The sequence below is a fragment of the Trichomycterus rosablanca genome, chromosome 9 (genome assembly GCF_030014385.1).
Source record: "Trichomycterus rosablanca isolate fTriRos1 chromosome 9, fTriRos1.hap1, whole genome shotgun sequence".
Taxonomy (NCBI): Eukaryota; Metazoa; Chordata; class Actinopteri; order Siluriformes; family Trichomycteridae; genus Trichomycterus; species Trichomycterus rosablanca.
In genome coordinates, this window is record NC_085996.1 from 15,485,098 (window position 1) to 15,503,688 (window position 18,591).

The 18,591-nt window shown below is 40.5% G+C and overlaps 1 protein-coding gene across 1 annotated transcript in view; it reads right to left on the reverse strand.

The window, feature by feature from the left end:
• Positions 1-450: 450 nt before the first annotated feature.
• The window catches only part of LOC134319904 (solute carrier family 22 member 23), a 41,336-nt gene continuing 23,195 nt past the window's right edge, over positions 451-18,591 (reverse strand). The window contains exons 4-10 of the mRNA XM_063001174.1: positions 13,779-13,947; positions 8,678-8,805; positions 8,491-8,593; positions 8,182-8,393; positions 3,990-4,022; positions 3,718-3,841; positions 451-1,424 (exon numbers count right to left, since the gene is read on the reverse strand). Coding sequence (XP_062857244.1) covers positions 1,055-1,424; positions 3,718-3,841; positions 3,990-4,022; positions 8,182-8,393; positions 8,491-8,593; positions 8,678-8,805; positions 13,779-13,947 — 1,139 coding nt within the window. The 3' untranslated portion in view covers positions 451-1,054. The remainder of the gene's footprint in view (positions 1,425-3,717; positions 3,842-3,989; positions 4,023-8,181; positions 8,394-8,490; positions 8,594-8,677; positions 8,806-13,778; positions 13,948-18,591) is intronic.

The following is an 18,591-nucleotide window of genomic DNA, read 5'->3' on the forward strand; positions in this document are numbered from 1 at the left end:
ATAAGCTTACTGGACATTCTATACCAAACTATGGGTATTGACATAATAGTCATCTACCCCACTCTTGTCAGAGGGTTTTTTTTCCCTCACAAAAATGGATCTATGCAATATTTACATTTATTTACTAAAAAAATCTGAAGACCGGCACTAATGTTTGATAAGAAGCAAATATTATCTAGTGTGTCCAGTTTATTAAATAAAATTATGTCATGTTCTCAGCAACTGACAAGTTGTACAGTGTCCACACCTAGCTTTGAATGGGGAGGGTTCTACTGTGTGATCAAGCGCATGACATGGCTCAAGACTGCAAGGAAAGTAAAGAAGGGGGCTGACCGTGCAGCTGTATTCAGGACCCAACTCCTCCCATACCATCATGAATTGGGATGTGGGTATGGCTGCAGCTACACTGCATTTTCAAACTGTAGAAGGAGCATGAGCCATAATTTAAATCATTAAAAATATTTTATTGTTATAGCCAATTTCCTTAAAGACCTTTATTAACAATAGTTTCCAGCTCAAAAACAACATTACGGGTGAATATACCTATTAAACCTTGGCCTACTTTGTCTAGTCACCAGCTTTGCACTGCCTCTGGTCGCTGTAGTTAGAAATGAGCGACCTCCACTCGCCTCTTCTGGACACAAGGACGCTGGTATGAATGTAGGGTTAAACTAAACAGACTGACTAAAATGATTGCTTTTCTGGACGTAGTACAAAACTAGTTTGAAAACCTGATCAATGTGATACAACTTGTCAACATCATCAAATCACAACCTAAAAAATAGATTTCCATCCATTGCTCAAGTGAAGTTACATTGACGTTCAATTTCACAACACTTCACAACATGCACCCTCAGTTCAGCTGACCTATGAGGTTTTAAAAATCATGACTATTTATAACCTGTTTTATAGTCAGCAGTTCATCATCATTCACTGGTTAAAATCTAGAAAATCTTTTAACCTCATGATGAATCTCTGTTCTAGCAGGCCAATCAGATATTTGCTGTAGTTCTTCACTCGGCCTGGATGTGATTCACATTACACACACACACCATCAAGTCCTAACTCCATTAGCTGTGCTGTTACTAGTACTAGGTGCTGTGTTGTTACTGGGATTGCCAGCCTGACGAAGCGATGAGTCCTGAGCACACGAATACTCCCGTACCTCTGACCTGGCCAGAAGGTGATGCTGCTCTCCTGGAAGGAGGGGTCTGCGCAGTAGCAGCTCCCAGTCTGCCAGAGTCTCAGGCAGCGGCTGTCCGGCAGTCTCTGGCAGTAAGGGTATGCAGATTATGCACAGGAGTGTGCAGCATGTGAGGATGACATGGTGCAAGAAGAAGCCTTTCTGATTGTGGAGTTCCATAAGTGGTGCTGTTAGCATGCCAAATCCTGCACTTGCCAGGACCAGACCTACTCCTCCACCCCTAATACACAACACACAAAAAGAACAGGTTTAGCTTAACATTTCTTTTTCTTTTGTTTTAATATTTACCTCTGCTTTAGTTTGGTTAGGATTGCAATGTGGTAACATACCCCTGACAGGATGCCACTTTATTGCAGGAGCAATGCCAATCATGTCTGTAGATGCCCGACTGATCAAAAGCACTAATATTTACCTCTGCTTTAGTTTGGTTAGGATTGCAATGTGGTAACATACCCCTGACAGGATGCCACTTTATTGCAGGAGCAATGCCAATCATGTCTGTAGATGCCCGACTGATCAAAAGCACCACTGGGATTTGAACCCCGGATCCCAGTGGTAGTGGGCTAATGTAATTTAACGCTGCACGACCTAAGCACCCACTTAGCTTAGCATGATGAGCCAAAACATAAGAACTTATTGACAGTGGTCCAACAATGAACAATGCAATGTCTTACAATGCACTAAAGTTGAAGGACCTGCTGATAATATCCTGCAACCAGATACCTGCTACCACAACAGGAATTCCTCAGATGTATTGAGAAGTACAGTACATATCTAAGCAGATTATATTGTTCTAGTGTTTTGGCTCATCTGTGTACGTATTCCATAGAAACAATAACAAGGGTGTCTGGAACCAACAATGGATTTAAGGACTGTGTTGTTAAACATAATAAACTAAAACAAAAAGCACATAAAACAAAAAGCATGATCTATAGATATCAGGGTTTACCACACTGGCAAAACATGCATCAAACTAAGCTTTGACAAATTAAATCAGATCCAAGTCAGAAGACTGGCTAGACCACTGGTTCCCAAAGTGCATTGCAGGGGGGCGCAGCAAGATAAATAATTGAGGCATGTTTAAGCACTGTTAGCATAACATGATCAACTTTGTGAAAGATAAACAGTAAAAACTGAAGATACATTATGGATGTCACCTGTGATAATTACACTGTGAAGGAAAACTATCACTGTATTTTGTTTTGTTCAATAAGAAGTTGCAATTTTATATGGATTGTCATGTTTAAAATAAATTCCAGCTGAATTTGGAAGCAAAAGATATGTATGTGTGTTTGTGTCAGAGGGGGGGGGGCTGCAGAAAAGTTTGGGAACCACTGGGCTACACCATGCAAATATCTTCACATTGGAAACAAGTTTTTTGTTATTTTGGTTTTAATATTGGGGGTTATTAAAACGTCCAACCAGTCACCTCTTGGGGGGAGATAAAACCTTCCTTTAATATTTCTAGGTACTGTGCTTTGTTCTCTAATGCCGTGTGATGCCCTTGATTAATCTGTAGAGCGGCCATACATCCTAATGTTCCAATTCAAGCTTTGCTTTTGCTACTTTTAACTTCACCTTCACTCATTGCATAAAAACTTTTTCATCAATGACACTGTCTTTTATATTATATTTTGCACGACGCCCCTCCCCATCAGTTTAGTATTTATTTATGCTTATAAATACATACAGTGTTCTTATTGATAACGCATATTGATAAATGTGTCTGCACATTTAAAGGGAACATATACCCTGCTGGTGATTAAATTCTGTTCTTCCCTCACAGTTTAAAACTGAAAATGTGTCTCAAGGAAGTGCTCTGTTGAACTCGCATAGTATCTAATGTGCTAGCCCATCACCATGGAAAGACTGAGCTTTTAAGTTTGAATCTAATGGCTTTTTTCACTACATAGTACACTAGGGTTCGGTAAGGTTTTAAATCTGTGATTCCACATTTGAGGGGTTGATTGCATTGCCAAGTAGCTGACACTGCACCTAAATATGATGGTTGCATAGAGAGAACACAAAATAAAGATAAATTAAGACAGCAGTTCTCACCAATAAATGTATGGATAAATAGGGGGCTAGGCCACTATCTCAGAGACCAGAGTCTCAAGTGTGAGTCATGGCAGCATCCTAACTGTGCTCTATTCAGGGAAAGAAAGGCCACATTGGAATCACCTCCTTGCTTCTGCAACAGCTACTCCCACTGTCTTTAGAGTTGCCAGCACCAACAGTGCAGAATATGGAGAAAATAATCTGATATTTAATATGCTGGCTGGTGTAGAGATGGGACCACTGGCTTGACATGTATAAGAGGAGACATGTGCTAGTCTGAATTCCATTCTGGAGAATGTGGAGCAAGTGGCAGAGGTCATCAGAGTGCACAGGGCACTCGATAAAGTAAATGCTAATTTTATGCAAATGCAAAGATAAAGACAATATGGACTGTAGAATGCTAATATAGTTAAACACAGTGATTAAAACAGAGATATATAAATTCAGAGTTGTACCTGATGACAGTGGGTGTGATCTCTGCACAGTAGAAGATACTCAGAGTACTGACAGCATGAGATGAAAACATTCCAATGATGGAAAATGCCACAGAGAACCGTTGGTTTAGCGTGTCCCTTAAAACTGCCACCAAACACAACAACATTTCAGAACACTGGTCTGTGTGGATGTGGATGAACAAGTGAAATATTTTCATATAAACAATTCATTCAGTTTTATCAAATTGCTTAAGTGCATTTATATAAAATGTATTTGAATTAAATGGTCTCACCTGCATCGTGGCGAAGACTGTACTTTCCAATTACTGTTAAGGAAATAAAAAAATGAATTATATGATACAATACACTATATTTAATTTAAAAAAGTATATTAAATAAAAATAAGTGGTGAAATACCCCCCTTGTAAATATGGACAATGGTCACATTTTTAGCAACACCATACTTTTAAGGGGATTCCACAAGGTGTTGGAAGCATTCCTTTGCTATTTTGGTCTATTGTAACATTATTTCATTGCCTAATTGCTGCAGATTAATTAGTCAAACATTTACACTGATCAGCCATAACATTAAAACCACCTCCTTGTTTCTATGCTCACTGACCATTTTATCAGCTCCACTTACCCTATATAAAAGCACGTTGTTATTCTATAATAACTGACTGTAGTCCATCTGTTTCTCTGCATAATTTGTTAGCTCCTCTTCATGCTGTTCTTCAATGGTCAGGACTCTCCCAGGACCACCATGGAGCACTGCAGTGACACTGACATGGTGGTGGTGTGTTAGTGTGTGTTGTGCTGGTATGAGTGGATCAGACACAGCAGCGCTGCTGAAGTTTTTAAATACCGTGTCCACTCTATTAGACACTCCTACCTAGTTGGTCCACCTTGTAGATGTAAAGTCAGAGACGATCACTCATCTATTGCTGCTGTTTGAGTTGGTCATCTTCTAGACCTTCATCAGTGGTCACAGGACACTGCCCACAGGGCACTGTTAGCTGGATATTTTTGGATGGTGGACTATTCTCAGTCCAGCAGTGACAGTGAGCATTGCTGTGTCTTATCCACTCATACCAGCTCAATACACATTAACACGCCACCACCATGTCAGTGTCACTGCAGTGCTGAGAATGATCCACCACCCAAATAATACCTGCTCTGTGGTGGTCCTGGAAGTTCTGATCATTGAAGAACAGCATGAAAGGGGGCTAACAAAGCATGCAGAGAAACAGATGGACTACAGTCAGTAATTGTAGAACAACAACGTGCTTTTATATGGTAAGTGGAGCTGATAAAATGGTCAGTGAGCATAGAAACAAGGAGGTGGTTTTAATGTTATGGCTGATCGGTGTATGCTGTTAATCTCCTGTTTTACCACATCCCAAAAATGCTCTGTTGGATTCAGACCTGGTGACTGGTAAAACCAGCAAAACACACTAAACTCTTTGTCAGGATTATCAAACCAGATAAGAAGACTTGTGGCATTATCACGCTGAAAGTAGCCTTTATAAGATGGGTCAATTGTGGCCATAAAGGAATGCAACAATACTTAAATATGCAGTGGCATATAGACAAAATGTATAACTGGTATAAGGGGAGTAATTTCAGCATCTCTATATGTAAGTCTATGCCAGCCATTTTAGTCTAGAGTCTGTTGAATTCCAACAGACACACCTCATTCTACTCAATGAGGTACTGAATAAATTACCTTGAATAAATCTTATTTAACAAGTATAAAACACTGCTGGGGTCATCAGTGTCCTCTTGCATAGGTTGGCAAAAACAGGGAGGAAAAGTTATCGCTTTACTGGCAAAGGAATCCTTACAGTTTCAAAGACAGTGATTCATTAGAACAAGGTCAAGCAGCAGACAGTGTGGACAACAAAGCTAAGACAACAAAACAGAGGCAGAGGGCAAAAATGACTCTCCACTGACCGTGATGACCACCAAGTTATTGAAATGTCACTCAACAAACAAAGGACAGTAACATACAAAAAGAATGGCAAATGGCAGCTAGGGTAAAGTGCAGACCATCCATCTTCTTCTTGATTACATTTCAGGGCTGGCCATAACAGGGTCATAATCTAGTGGTCCTCCATCCAAACCTTGATTGACCTGTCTGTGTGGCATGGAGCATTGTCCTTCTGGAAAAAGCAATCCTCAGAAATGGGAAACACTGTCAGTGCAGAAGGAGGTTTTCTTCCAGGATACCCCCTGTACATGGCTTGATTCCTGTGTTCCTCACATGGACAAAGCTGCTCGGCTCCAGCCTTTCCTCACCAAATTTTCAAGTGGGTGCAGGTGGGTGCACTCTGGCTTGTAGGCATCTCCAAGTCTCTGTCAAGCTAATAGACAACTAAGTGTTGGGCCAAGCTAAAAATTGGACCCATGACCTTAATACAGTCCTTTGCAGTCCATAACTTAAGGTCTTCTACAAACTTCAAGCTAGTTTATCTTTGCTTTTCACTGCTAACTGGATTTTTTTGTAGCTCTGCACAACTTTAGCCCTGTCCCGGAGCCTGTATTGACCTGCCCTTGCTTTGCATTTTATTCCAGCTGCTGTTTGGCATTCTTTTTGTGGCTAACTTTGTCATTCTAATGTTTGAATGAACTGGCAGTGATCCCTGTCAGTGAAGAGTTGTTTTCACCCTCTTTTGGTCTGTAGATTTGTTGTCCCCACATCATGTGCTGCTTGACCTTTTTTTTTTTTTTGTTAAATGTTAACAATGGAAGCAACCTGACTTCCTGTGTGCCTCTGGTAGTAAAGCCAGGATTTAAACTTTCCAATTATTTGGTATGGTCAATACATTTTATTTTGGTTTCAGTTACTTTTAAGGTACTACTAGTAATGTACAGTAGCATAGTTAGGACCACAGCAGTTGTTTAATACTTGTTGTTAAAAAAAAGCTAACATTTAGGTAACATTTTATAGTCACCTCATTAAGCAGAATGAAGTGTGCCTGTGTTGGAATTTAAAAGACACTGGAATGGAATGGCTGCCAAATATGAAGAGACTTTGGTTTAAGAATATATTTTAAGTGGGACACTCAGGTGGCACACCAGTCTAATGCAATTTCCCACCACTGCTGAGATCTCAGCTCCTGAGTTTGAAGTGGCCGACCATACATGTAGAGATACAAGTTTAAGAAAATATTAAGTGTGGCACAGCACTCTAATGCGCTATCTCTGATGACCTGACTTCTACCCCATTTAACACCTTTGGTATGAACTAGAATGTACACCGATATCAGCCAGAACATTAAAACCACCTCCTTGTTTCTACACTCACTGTCTATTTTATCAGCTCCACTTACCATACAGAAGCACTTCGTAGTTCTACAATTACTTACTGTAGTCCATCTGTTTCTCTGCATGCTTTGTTAGCCCCCTTTCATGCTGTTCTTCAATGGTCAGGACTCTCCCAGGACCACTACAGAGCAGGTATTATTTGGGTGGTGGATGCTTCTCAGCACTGCAGTGACACTGACATGGTGGCGGTGTGTTAGTGTGTGTTGTGCTGGTATGAGTGGATAAGACACAGCAATGCTGATGGAGTTTTTAAACACCTCAATGTCACTGCTGGATTGAAAATAGTCCACCAAAAATATCCGACCAACAGCGCCCCGTGGGCAGCATCCTATGACCACTGATTAAGGTCTAGAAGATGACCAACTCAAACAGCAGCAATAGATGAGCGATTGTCTCTGACTTTATCTACAAGGTGAACCAACCGGGTAGGAGTGTCTAACAGAGTGGACAGTGAGTGGACACAGTATTTAAAAACTTCAGCAGCGCTGCTGTGTCTGATCCACTCATACCAGCACAACACACACTAACACACCACCACCATGTCAGTGTCACTGCAGTGCTGAGAATGATTCACCACCTAAATAATACCTGCTCTGTGGTGGTCCTGTGGGGGTCCTGACCATTGAAGAACAGGGTGGTGAAAGCAGGCTAAAAAGATATGCAGAGAAATAGATGGACTACAATCAGTAACTGTAGAACTACAAAGTGCTTCTATATGGTAAATGGAGCTGATAAAATGGACAGTGAGTGTAGAAACAAGGAGGTGGTTTTAATGTTATGGCTGATCAGTGTAGATTGAATGCCAGAGCCTCTTGTTCAGCATCAGTGTCTGACTTTACCGACCATTCACACAGCCTTTACAGAAGAGTGTAAGCTGTTATAGCTGCCAAGGGGAGAGTAAACTTCATATTAATGCTTATATATTTAGAATGGGATCTCCTGAAGGTGTAATACGTAGGTGTCCCAATACTTTTGTTCCAAGTGTATGTTTTGTTGAGTGGTTGTAAGCCATTTTTCTTTAGGTCTGCATAGTGGAGCTGTTTTGGTCACTGACAAAAATATGAGAACATTATATTTGTAACTGGGGGTTTGGGGACAGCCTGGTACCTTGTAGGTAAATATGAGCATCCATGTGTATGTACGGGTCAGTACACTTACAGCTGAGCAGGCCAAGCTGCAGTAAGGAAGCCAATGCTGTGATAATCATGAAGGTGAGGAGGCCGCCTCTCCTACCAAACGCTACCACAACAGGACATAGTACCACACATGAGGCCAAGGCGATGCTCGCCAACGCAAAATAATGCAGGTGAGATGTGCTTCCCTCCAGAACACTGCGTGCAAAACAGTAGTGGATCCCATAGCCAGTCAGTCTGAGATGGGAAAAAAGAGGGTGGGGGGGATGAGCAATGTCATATATTATGGAGCAGACAATCAGTTAATTAGCTCATTAAACTCAGATACACTTACGAGTTAACACAGAGCACTACGGTACTTTTCCAAAGGTTTCTCTTGGTTCTCAGCTGTGTAATGCAGGAGGTTTTGGGTTTTTGCTGCAGCTCTCTGTCCAGATCTAGACACAACCAATCATTTTCATTCTCAGCATTTTAAACATTTACTTCATCAACTGTTTAGTCTGTACGTTATCGTTGTTTACCTAAAAGAAGTCCATTTGGATCACTTGCTGTATCCACGCCGTTACTTCTGGCAATAGAGTACATTTGCCTCTTTGCTCTGTAGTAGTGCTGAGTGGCCAACAACCAGCGCAGTGACTCAGGGAACACACTGTGAGAAACAGAGACAAGACAAATTGCTTGTGACCAAAACAACCCACTGTACCAATTCCCTGTGCACTCTGTTCTGAGACACCATTGTTGGCCAAAGAGGGTCACACACCACTTACCAATAGCAGGAAGGACCACACTATTCTTTAAGCACAGCCAAATTTATCTGTTGTCCGTCCAGATTAAGGTTGGCTAACGTATTGAACCACGGCACCATCTGAACACCCACCTACACTTTGTAACCCACTTATAACAGACATCATCTCAAAGCAACTTTACAGAATCTAGGACAGACAGAAAAAAACCCATTCAGCAAGCCAAGGGCAACTTGTAAAATTACAGGAAGAAACCTTGAGAGGAACCAGACCAGCGACCCATCCTCCTTGAGTGGCCTGAAGATTAATTTGAATGAATATTATTAATGGGACTTGGTTTTACAGACACAAAACGTACATTGTATACAAACTAAATTGAAATATGAAACCAGCTGTGTGTTTGGTCAGTTACTTTGAGATACACTGATCAGCCATAACATTAAAACCACCTCCTTGTTTCTACACTCACTGTGCATTTCATCAGCTCCACTTACCATATAGAAGCACTTTGTAGTTCTACAATTACTGACTGTAGTCTATCTGTTTCTCTGCATGCTTTTTTTAGCCGGTATCACCCTGTTCTTCAATGGTCAGGACCCCCACAGGACCATTAAAGAGCTGGTATTATTTATGTGGTGGATCATTCTCAGCACTGCAGTGATAATGACATGGTGGTGGTGTGTTAGTGTGTGCTGTGCTGGTATGAGTGGATCAGACACAGCAGCGCTGCTGGAGTTTTTAAATACCATGTCCACTCATTGTCCACTCTATTAGACACTCCTACCTAGTTGGTCCACCTTGTAGCTGTAAAGTCAGAGATGATCGCTCATCTATTGCTGCTGTTAGAGTTGGTCATCTTTTAGACCTTCATCAGTGGTCACAGGACGATGCCAACAGGGCACTGTAGGCTGGATATATTTTTGGTTGGTGGACTATTCTCAGTCCAGCAGTGACAGTGAGGTGTTTAAAAACTCAATCAGCATTGCTGTGTCTTATCCACGCATACCAGCACAACACACACTAACACACCACCACCATGTCAGTGTCACAGTGCTGAGAATGATCCACCACCCAAATAATACCTGCTCTGTAGTGGTTCTGGGAGAGTCCTGACCATTGAAGAACAGCATGAAAGGGGGCTAACAAAGCATTCAGAGAAACAGATGGACTAGTCAGTAATTGTAGAACTACAAAGTGCTTCTATAAGTGGACCCGATGAAATGGACAATGTGTGTAGAAACAAGGAGGTAGTTTTAATGTTATGGCTGATCAATGTACTGTATGTATCTGTATACATGTATAATAATTTATAATACAATAGTTGTGCATGAGTACCTTGAAGTAAAAGTTCACAAAGCTGCACTGCTCACTCAATTCCTGTCACCTTCCTTCCTCCTTGTATATTTTCATTAATGCCACTGCATACATTTTGGTTTTATACTGCAAAAGTCCATTAAAAATTAATGGAAGTGCCAAACTTTAGATTTGCACACTTCACAATTTAATTCTGCTTCCACTAGACCTCCAGCTTATTGATCCAGTTTTGCAGAAAGACATTTTATACACTGACTAATGTTGGATTGGGGATGAGTTACTGACCGCTGTCCTCCACTCAATTATTCTACTTTCACAGAAACTATACACCGACCAATGTTGAATTCTGCAACTTCTAAACTGTTTGCACTATGTCCTTCTTTCTATTGTTCCCCTCCGAGGTTGGACCTGTATTTATTTAATGTTCTGAATTCATAATTAATTCATCATTATAATCACGTCAAATGTTGCATAATGACTGCAATTCTACACAGCTTAGTGCATACATAACAGGCCGGCAGTGGACAAGCTGACTAATTGCTAATAAATTTCATCTAAATCAAGCAGCTGACAAAGCTTGAAACTGGTGCGTTGGGCAATACAGTGGGGTGTAGCACCGTACTGGATGTTGTGTCAGCATGACCAAGATAAACAGCTGCGTAAGTCAGTGTAAACCTTCCACTGAGCCCCCCTCGCTTGCTGAGGTCTCATTTACTTTAGCACGTTGCATATATAAAGATAAAGGAAACCATATAAACACAGTGCGTTAGGAAAATGTTCAGCCTATTTATTCTTAAACACTTTCATGGGTAAATGGCAACTATATGCATTTAAAATCAAATTCTTTACACAGGAATCAATGCTTAATTAATCATAATGAGGACATGAAAACTGCCTGCAATGTACTCTGCATTGTCAGAACAAAAAACAAGTCATGAAGTCCAAGAAAATGTCTATGGATCTCACTCACTCACTTTCTTAACTGCTTATTCAATTAGGGTCATGGGGGGGCAGGGGTGCTGGAGCCTATCCCAGCTTTTCAATGGGTGCAAGGCACACAGTAACACCCTGGACGGGGCACCAGTCCATCGCAGGGCAGACACACATACACACACACGCATACACACACTCATTCACCTATAGGGCAATTCAGTGTCTCCAATTAACCCGACTGCATGTTTTTAAACTGTGGGAGGAAACCGGAGCACCCGGAGGAAACCCATGCAGACACAGGGAGAACATGCAAACTCCGCACAGAAAGGATCTGGACCGCCCCAACTGGGGATCGAACCCAGGACCTTCTTGCTGCGAGGCGAAAGTGCTACCCACTTAGCCACAGTGCCACCCTGTCTGTGGATCGCCGCAATCAAACTGTGGCAAGGCATAGATCCGGGTAGACTATGAGTGTCTACTATAGTGGCCTCAAAAATCTTGAGGAAGAAGCCTGGTAAAACCCTGAACCTTACCACAGTTGGCTGTATGCTAAACTGGATACCTAGGCATGAAAGGCCTTGGCTATGGAGACAAAAAAACTTCACTAAAATAACTTCAAAAATCCTGTGCAGGGATAAAAGAATCGGTTGGACGGACAACCACTTTAGCAGCACTTCATAAATCATGCATTCAAGGCAGTGTGGCAAGATGGAAACCACTGTTTCATGACAGCCTGATTAAAGTTTGCTAAATGACATTCTGGAAACAAGATGAGGCCAAAATTAAACCTTTAGGGCAAAAAAAGCAAATACTATGTCTGGTAAAAACAGACACTGCACATCACTTAGCTAATACCACCTCTGGGATGAAACATGTCAGTGGCAGCATCAAGATATAGGAGTGATTTTTAAAGGCAGGAAGGCAAAATGACTAGCAAACAGAGATGAAGTAGAGATGGGTGAATGCAGCCAAATGCAGGAACATCCTTGAAGAAAATGTCACACTCACATAGGGGTGGCAGTTTAGCCTTCAACACTAAAATTTTAAATTGGCTCAGTCAAAGCCCTGATCTGTGGAGAGACCAGAGGATGGCAGCTTACAGATGTTTGCCATTCAGTCTGAAGGCGCTTTAGAGAATCTGCCATGAAGAATATGATAAGGAAGACCTGCAGTGGTAATTGCTGCCAAATGGGCCTCTAAAAAGTATTGAAAAAAGAATCTAAATACATTTGTGAATAAAATAATGTCAGTTTTTGATTTTTAGTTATTTTTTTATTGTAAGTAATATAGTGTAGATTGATGGGTAATAATGGCAATAATGATCATTCAATCAATATCAAACCCTCAACACAATACACTGCAAACTGTCAAGGGATTTGAATGCTTTTTGAATCCACTCTTCTCCAATGGCCAAAGGTTTGTGGATAGCCCACTTTGAGCTTTTTGCACATACTAGTCCAAAACTATACAAGTTAATATAAAAATAGACCATCTACTGACTGAGCAACCTCCACTATACTGGAAGGGCTTTCCACAAAGGTTTGGAGTGTGTCTATCATCATTGCCTGACCTCACAAATGCTCTATTTTTAATGCATTTTCTTCCCTTTTTTCTCCCGATTTTTAGCGTGTCCAATTTTTACCCAATTGCATTATGCTTCCTTTCTACTGGTGCTGACCCCTGCCCCAATTGATGAGAGCGAACGCCCCCTCTAACACGTGTGCAGTAGCCAACTGCATCTTTTCACATGCTCGAGGCGAGTTCATATGCGGATCAGCTTTGTGTACGGAGAGCCACACCCTGATCGTATTATCCCTCAACTCAGTGCAGACGCCATCAATCAGCCAGCAAAGGTCGTAATTGCATCAGTTATGAGGTCCCTATCTGGCTTTTCCCTCCCTGTATGAACAACAAGCCAATCGTTTGCTCATATAGCCGCCCAGCCCAGACGGATGGCAGTGCTGAGTTTCAAACCGACTAGTTCGAAATGTCAGCTCTGGTGTGCTAGCGTGTTTTACCGCTGCGCCACCTGAGCGGCCCACAAATGCTCTTTTACCCAAATGGGCACAAATTGCCTGAAAGACCATTTGTGAGATCTGGTGCTAATGCTTAACAAGAAGGCCAGGTCTGCTTACAATCAACATTCTAATTCATCCCAAATATTCCCCAACACCAAACATGCTATGTGCACAGGGGCAAAGTCATGGTGGAACAGAAAAGGACCTTTCCTGAGCTGTTGCCACAAAGTTAAAATCATATTATTTATTTAAAAGAATTAATTTTGTACACTTTAGCAGAGGTGTGGCCGAAACATAAACCTAATTAGTAGTTAATACTTTTGGTCATATAGTGTAAGTAAGAAGCACTGTATACATTATTGTTTTTATGGTTTTACAACAGTGTCATTAAGATTAAACCAGTAATTAATTGCTTATTTATAAACTTAAAAAATCATGTATTGTCAGTATAATATTAAGATGCAAGTTGGAGAACTTTAGAACCTAGAGGGCACCCTCTTTCCAGTAGATAATCTCATCCCAGCAGGCTATTTCATTATAATGAAATGTGAATCGCTGCTGTTAAATGTAATGCATATTAATATTGTTCCTATACATATATTGTAGTAGCTTACCAAATATAAGGAAGCATGAGAACGAATGGTACACTGATGAGGACCTGAAGAATCTGCCAGTCACGGCACAGTGCTGCCAAGCCAGGCATCAGTAGCTGCCCTCCCACCACCACCAGACTGGCAACCATCGTCATGGAGAAGCGCCAACCGGGCAAACACAGCTCAATCCCTAAGAGAGAACACAGCAAGCTTACTGAAACCAGAAATATAACATGTATCAAGATCAAAGGTGGATATGAAAAAAAAAGATATGAAAAAAGCTTACACAATTTTGTGTTTTTAATATCGCTGCATACAGTTATGAAATGTATTTATTTAGAGGATTGTGCCGTTCCTATAATAAACCTGCAATGAAATTGTTTTGCATCTCTATAAAGAGGCTCTTTATTTCTCTCCGCCAGTAATTTGATAGCCAGACTAAAAGTGATGAGTCATTTGGAGAAACAAATTACTTTATTCAGAATATTTTTCTTACTCTAATGCAAGCACACACAGAAAAAAAACTAAATTAGCAGGACTAATATTATGGAAAGAGCAGAAAAAGTCTTTTTACCTGGTGCAGATAAAAAGATAGGTTAACAACAGAGCATAACTTTGAATAAATTAGCCATGTGTGGCTCAGTAGAACAAAATGTTTAATCATTCAATCAGGCATAACATTATGTCCTTGTTTCTACACTCGCTGTCCATTTTATCAGCTCCACATACCATATAGAAGCCCTTTTAGTTCTACAATTACTGACTGTACTCCATCTGTTTCTCTACATACTTTTTAGCCTGCTTAACCTTGTTCTTCAATGGTCAGGACCCCTACAGGACCACCACAGAGCAGGTATTATTTGGGTGGTGGATCATTCTCAGCACTGACACTGACATGGTGGTGGTGTGTTAGTGTGCTGGTATGAGTTTTTAAATACCGTGTCCACTCACTGTCCACTCTATTAGATACACCTACCTAGTTGGTCCACCATGTAGATGATCTATGTAAAGTCAGAGATGATCATTCATCTATTGCTGCTGTTTGAGTTGGTCATCTTTGAGATCTTCATCAGTGGTAACAGGACGCTGCCCACAGGACGCTGTTGCCTGGATACTTCTGGTTGGGGGACTATTCTCAGTCAAGCAGGGACAGTGAGGTGTTTAAAAACTCCATCAGCACTGCTGTGTCTGATCCACTCATACCAGTACAACACACACTAACACACCACCACCATGTCAGTCTCACTGCAGTGAGAGTCCTGGCCATTGAAGAACAGCATGAAAGGAGGCTAACAAAGCATGCAGAGAAACAGATGGACTACAGTCAGTAATTGTAGAACTACAAAGTGCTTCTGGTAAGTGGAGCTGATAAAATGGACAGTGAGAGTAGAAACAAGGAGGTGGTTTTAATGTTATGGTTGATCGGTGTAATTCTGACTGCACCACTCAAACCCAGTTTATGCATCATAACAAGCTTGCATTCAGCTGTTCAGATAGACAATTAAGAGTCAAAATTCCGCTTAGACAATTCTTTTTCAATTTATTCAGTTTATTTAGTTAATCAGTTTCAGCATTCAACTGGTACAGTAGTCTAGTTCTTTAGCCAACCACCACAGAGAACATAATTTAAGTCCCAGCAGTGCGACAGGCCCAGTTGGGAAGAAATAAACTTCTAATAAAAATAGCACAAAAGCTTTCCATAACAATATATTTCTCTATTATAACAACTAACATCATTTCATTTTTCATTTTCAACAAATGCTTCATCCTGGCCAGGGTTGCGGCTGGTCCAATTACAGCAGGAAAAACAGGGTACAAGGTAGGAATACCCTGGATGAGGCACCTATTCCATCACAGGGCTTTTGCCTCCCACTCTCCAGATATAGCCAATTATGTCTGTGTTAATTATGTTACCTGCTCGCTCTCCCTTTTAGTTTTGCTGTAATAATTAGGGGTGCCGGAGTCTCATGCTGCTCTCCACAAAACTGACATTTTACTCTTAACGATTTAACATTTTAACTACATGTTCTGTTGTTTTAACGCAAGGTTAAAGCCAACAATGCTGCTCCTGCTAGATGTGACGGAACACTGGCTTGTTTGCACCAAAAATGTCAAGAACTCACTACGGACTTTATCACAGACAAATAATGAAGATCTCCAATTATTTTTACTAGTTATAACTTTTAGTTTAATTTAATTTTTTACTTGTTTGATTTGTGTAAATTCTTTTTATTCAAATTATCCTTCAGGCCACCCAAGAAGGATGGGTCCATCCTTCAGGCCACCCAAGAAGGATGGGTCCCTGCTGAGTCTGGTTCCTCTCAAGGTTCCTTCCTGTAGGGAGTTTTTCCTTGCCACTGTCCCCCTCGGCTTGCTCAACAGGGGTTTTTGGTCTGTTGGTCCTGGAGTCTGTAAAGTTGCTTTGAAACAATGTTCATTGTAAAAAGCACTATACAAATAAATGTGACTTGACTTGACTTGTAGATGCATCACTGGCTGATAGCACCCACTGAGATTCAAACCTGGATCTCACTGATGGTTGACTAGTGTAATAGACCTCTGCACCACCCAGCACTACAACTAACAATGTTATTTAGTTTTATTGTATGCTTGCAAACATTGTTTTTGGCTATAATACATAAAGCCAACAATCCACTGCCTCAGGTAAACACTTTGTATAAAAAATAAAACCTTTACAGATACAAACCCATAGCTATATGGGCCTGAGCGTATTTTGAAAACTCTGGTCACTTAACACATAAAAGACCATACAGCAATTCTATACAGAAATGCTGCAATGTGCTGTGGTCAGATGAGTCCACGTTTCAGATTGTTTTGGAACAACAGAATTTAGATTTTCTGTGCCAAAGATGAAATGGACCATCCAAACTGTTGTCAGTAAAAGGTGCAATAGCATCTGTAAGCATCTGTATGCTCCAATTCCGTGGGTGACAAGCATATGTGTCAAGGTACAATTGACATGGAGGCATATACTGGAAATTTAAAGAGACATATAATGTTATTAAGGCAACGTCTTTTCCCCGGACATCTATGGTCATTTATGGGTTTGTGCATACCTAAATGGCCTGCCTGCAGTCTAGATCTTTCCCCTATTAAAAATGTAAGTATCAAAATGAGGAGGAAATCAGACGACGACCACAAACTAAGAAGCTGAATCTTGTATCAAGGAAGAATGGGTAAACATGCCACTTGCATAAAGTGCAACAATTAGTATCCACAGTTCCCGAATTATTAAAACATGTAACTGTTTGTTTGTTTATTAGGATTTTAACATCATGTTTTACACTTTGGTTACATTCATGACAGGAACGATAGTTACTCATTACACAAGATTCATCAGTTCACAAGGTTATGTTGAACACAGTCATGGACAATTTAGTGTCTCCAATTCACCTCACTTGCATGTCTTTGGACTGTGGGAGGAAACCGGAGCTCCGGGAGGAAACCGGAGCTCCCGGAGGAAACCCACACAGACACAGGGAGAACATGCAAACTCCACACAGAAAGGTCCAGGACCGCCCCACCTGGGGATCGAACCCAGGACCTTCTAAAAAGTGTAACTAATAGGAAAGGTGATGTAACTGTTTATAATTGCAAAATACAAGTTAGATAGCCAGGACATTAAATTTTTTGTACTTCTGTCCATTAAATAAAGGCTGAAGAGAATTAACAAATAACAAATTCTTGTTTTTAATGCATCTTACAAAATGTCTTGTAATACCAGTGGGGTTTGTAGTTTTGGCTAGTTTAATGCATTACTACAAAAATAAAAAATTACCATAATTAATACTATATTGGCTCTATGCTCAGTCTGTGGCTAAACATTTTGAAATGTAATAATAATTAAAAAAAAATAATGTTTTTTTACCTAAGATTTAAATTTGTTGCCATATGGTGTTGGATAACAAAATTGCAATAAGAAAACTTTGCAAGAGGTCCTAAAAGAAAACATTAAAAAAACTGACTTTTCAAAATAAAAAAAACCTATACCAGTGGTTCCAAAACATAGTCATGGCATCCCAAAAAAGATTTCACTGTGCACCACACCCTAAAATAACAGCAGTCTTCATATTATGTTCATTAGTTTTTCAATTGTAGTTAGTTATATACAATCATCACTACTATCAATATTTTTTATGATTTATTAAAGTGTTTTTCAACTTACTTTGCAGAGATGGTACGCAATTGCTAAGTTTTCCCTGGCAATCCGACACACCAGTATAGGTCCTGCACAAGGACGGATTAAGGATAGTCTGGGCCCCTGGGCAAAGAGTTGCCCAGGAGTAGCCCCCCCCCACCCCCCCACCCCCGCGCCCACCCCCTCCAAAAACATAAATAAATTAATACATTAAACAACCTGTCAATAACTAACCCTAACACAAGAATCTATTTTATATAAGTTTCTTTCTACTCTTCTTTCTTGCAAAGTCATCCACTAATTCATCAAAATTAAGCTGTCTGACCAAATCTGATTCAATGGCCAGAAGTGACAGTTCTGAGTTCATTCTTAATACGAGCCAGTTTGGAGAATGAACGCTCCCCTTCACAATTTGTGATAGGCACAGTCAAAAAAACTCTAAGTGCTATGTAGACATTTGGAAAGGTTGACTGTAAATTCAAATTTATCATGGTTTTGAGCATTTTACTAGGACATTTTTCTTTTTCTGTTATGAATGATTTGTATTGTATCAATTCATCTGCCAGGCTCATGTTCAGATCTGAAGGATATGCTGCAGCGAGTGAGTTAGCCTTTAAAGTGAGCTCACTGTTGGACATATTGTCAGGCATGAAAAAAACATCAAATAGCTCAGTT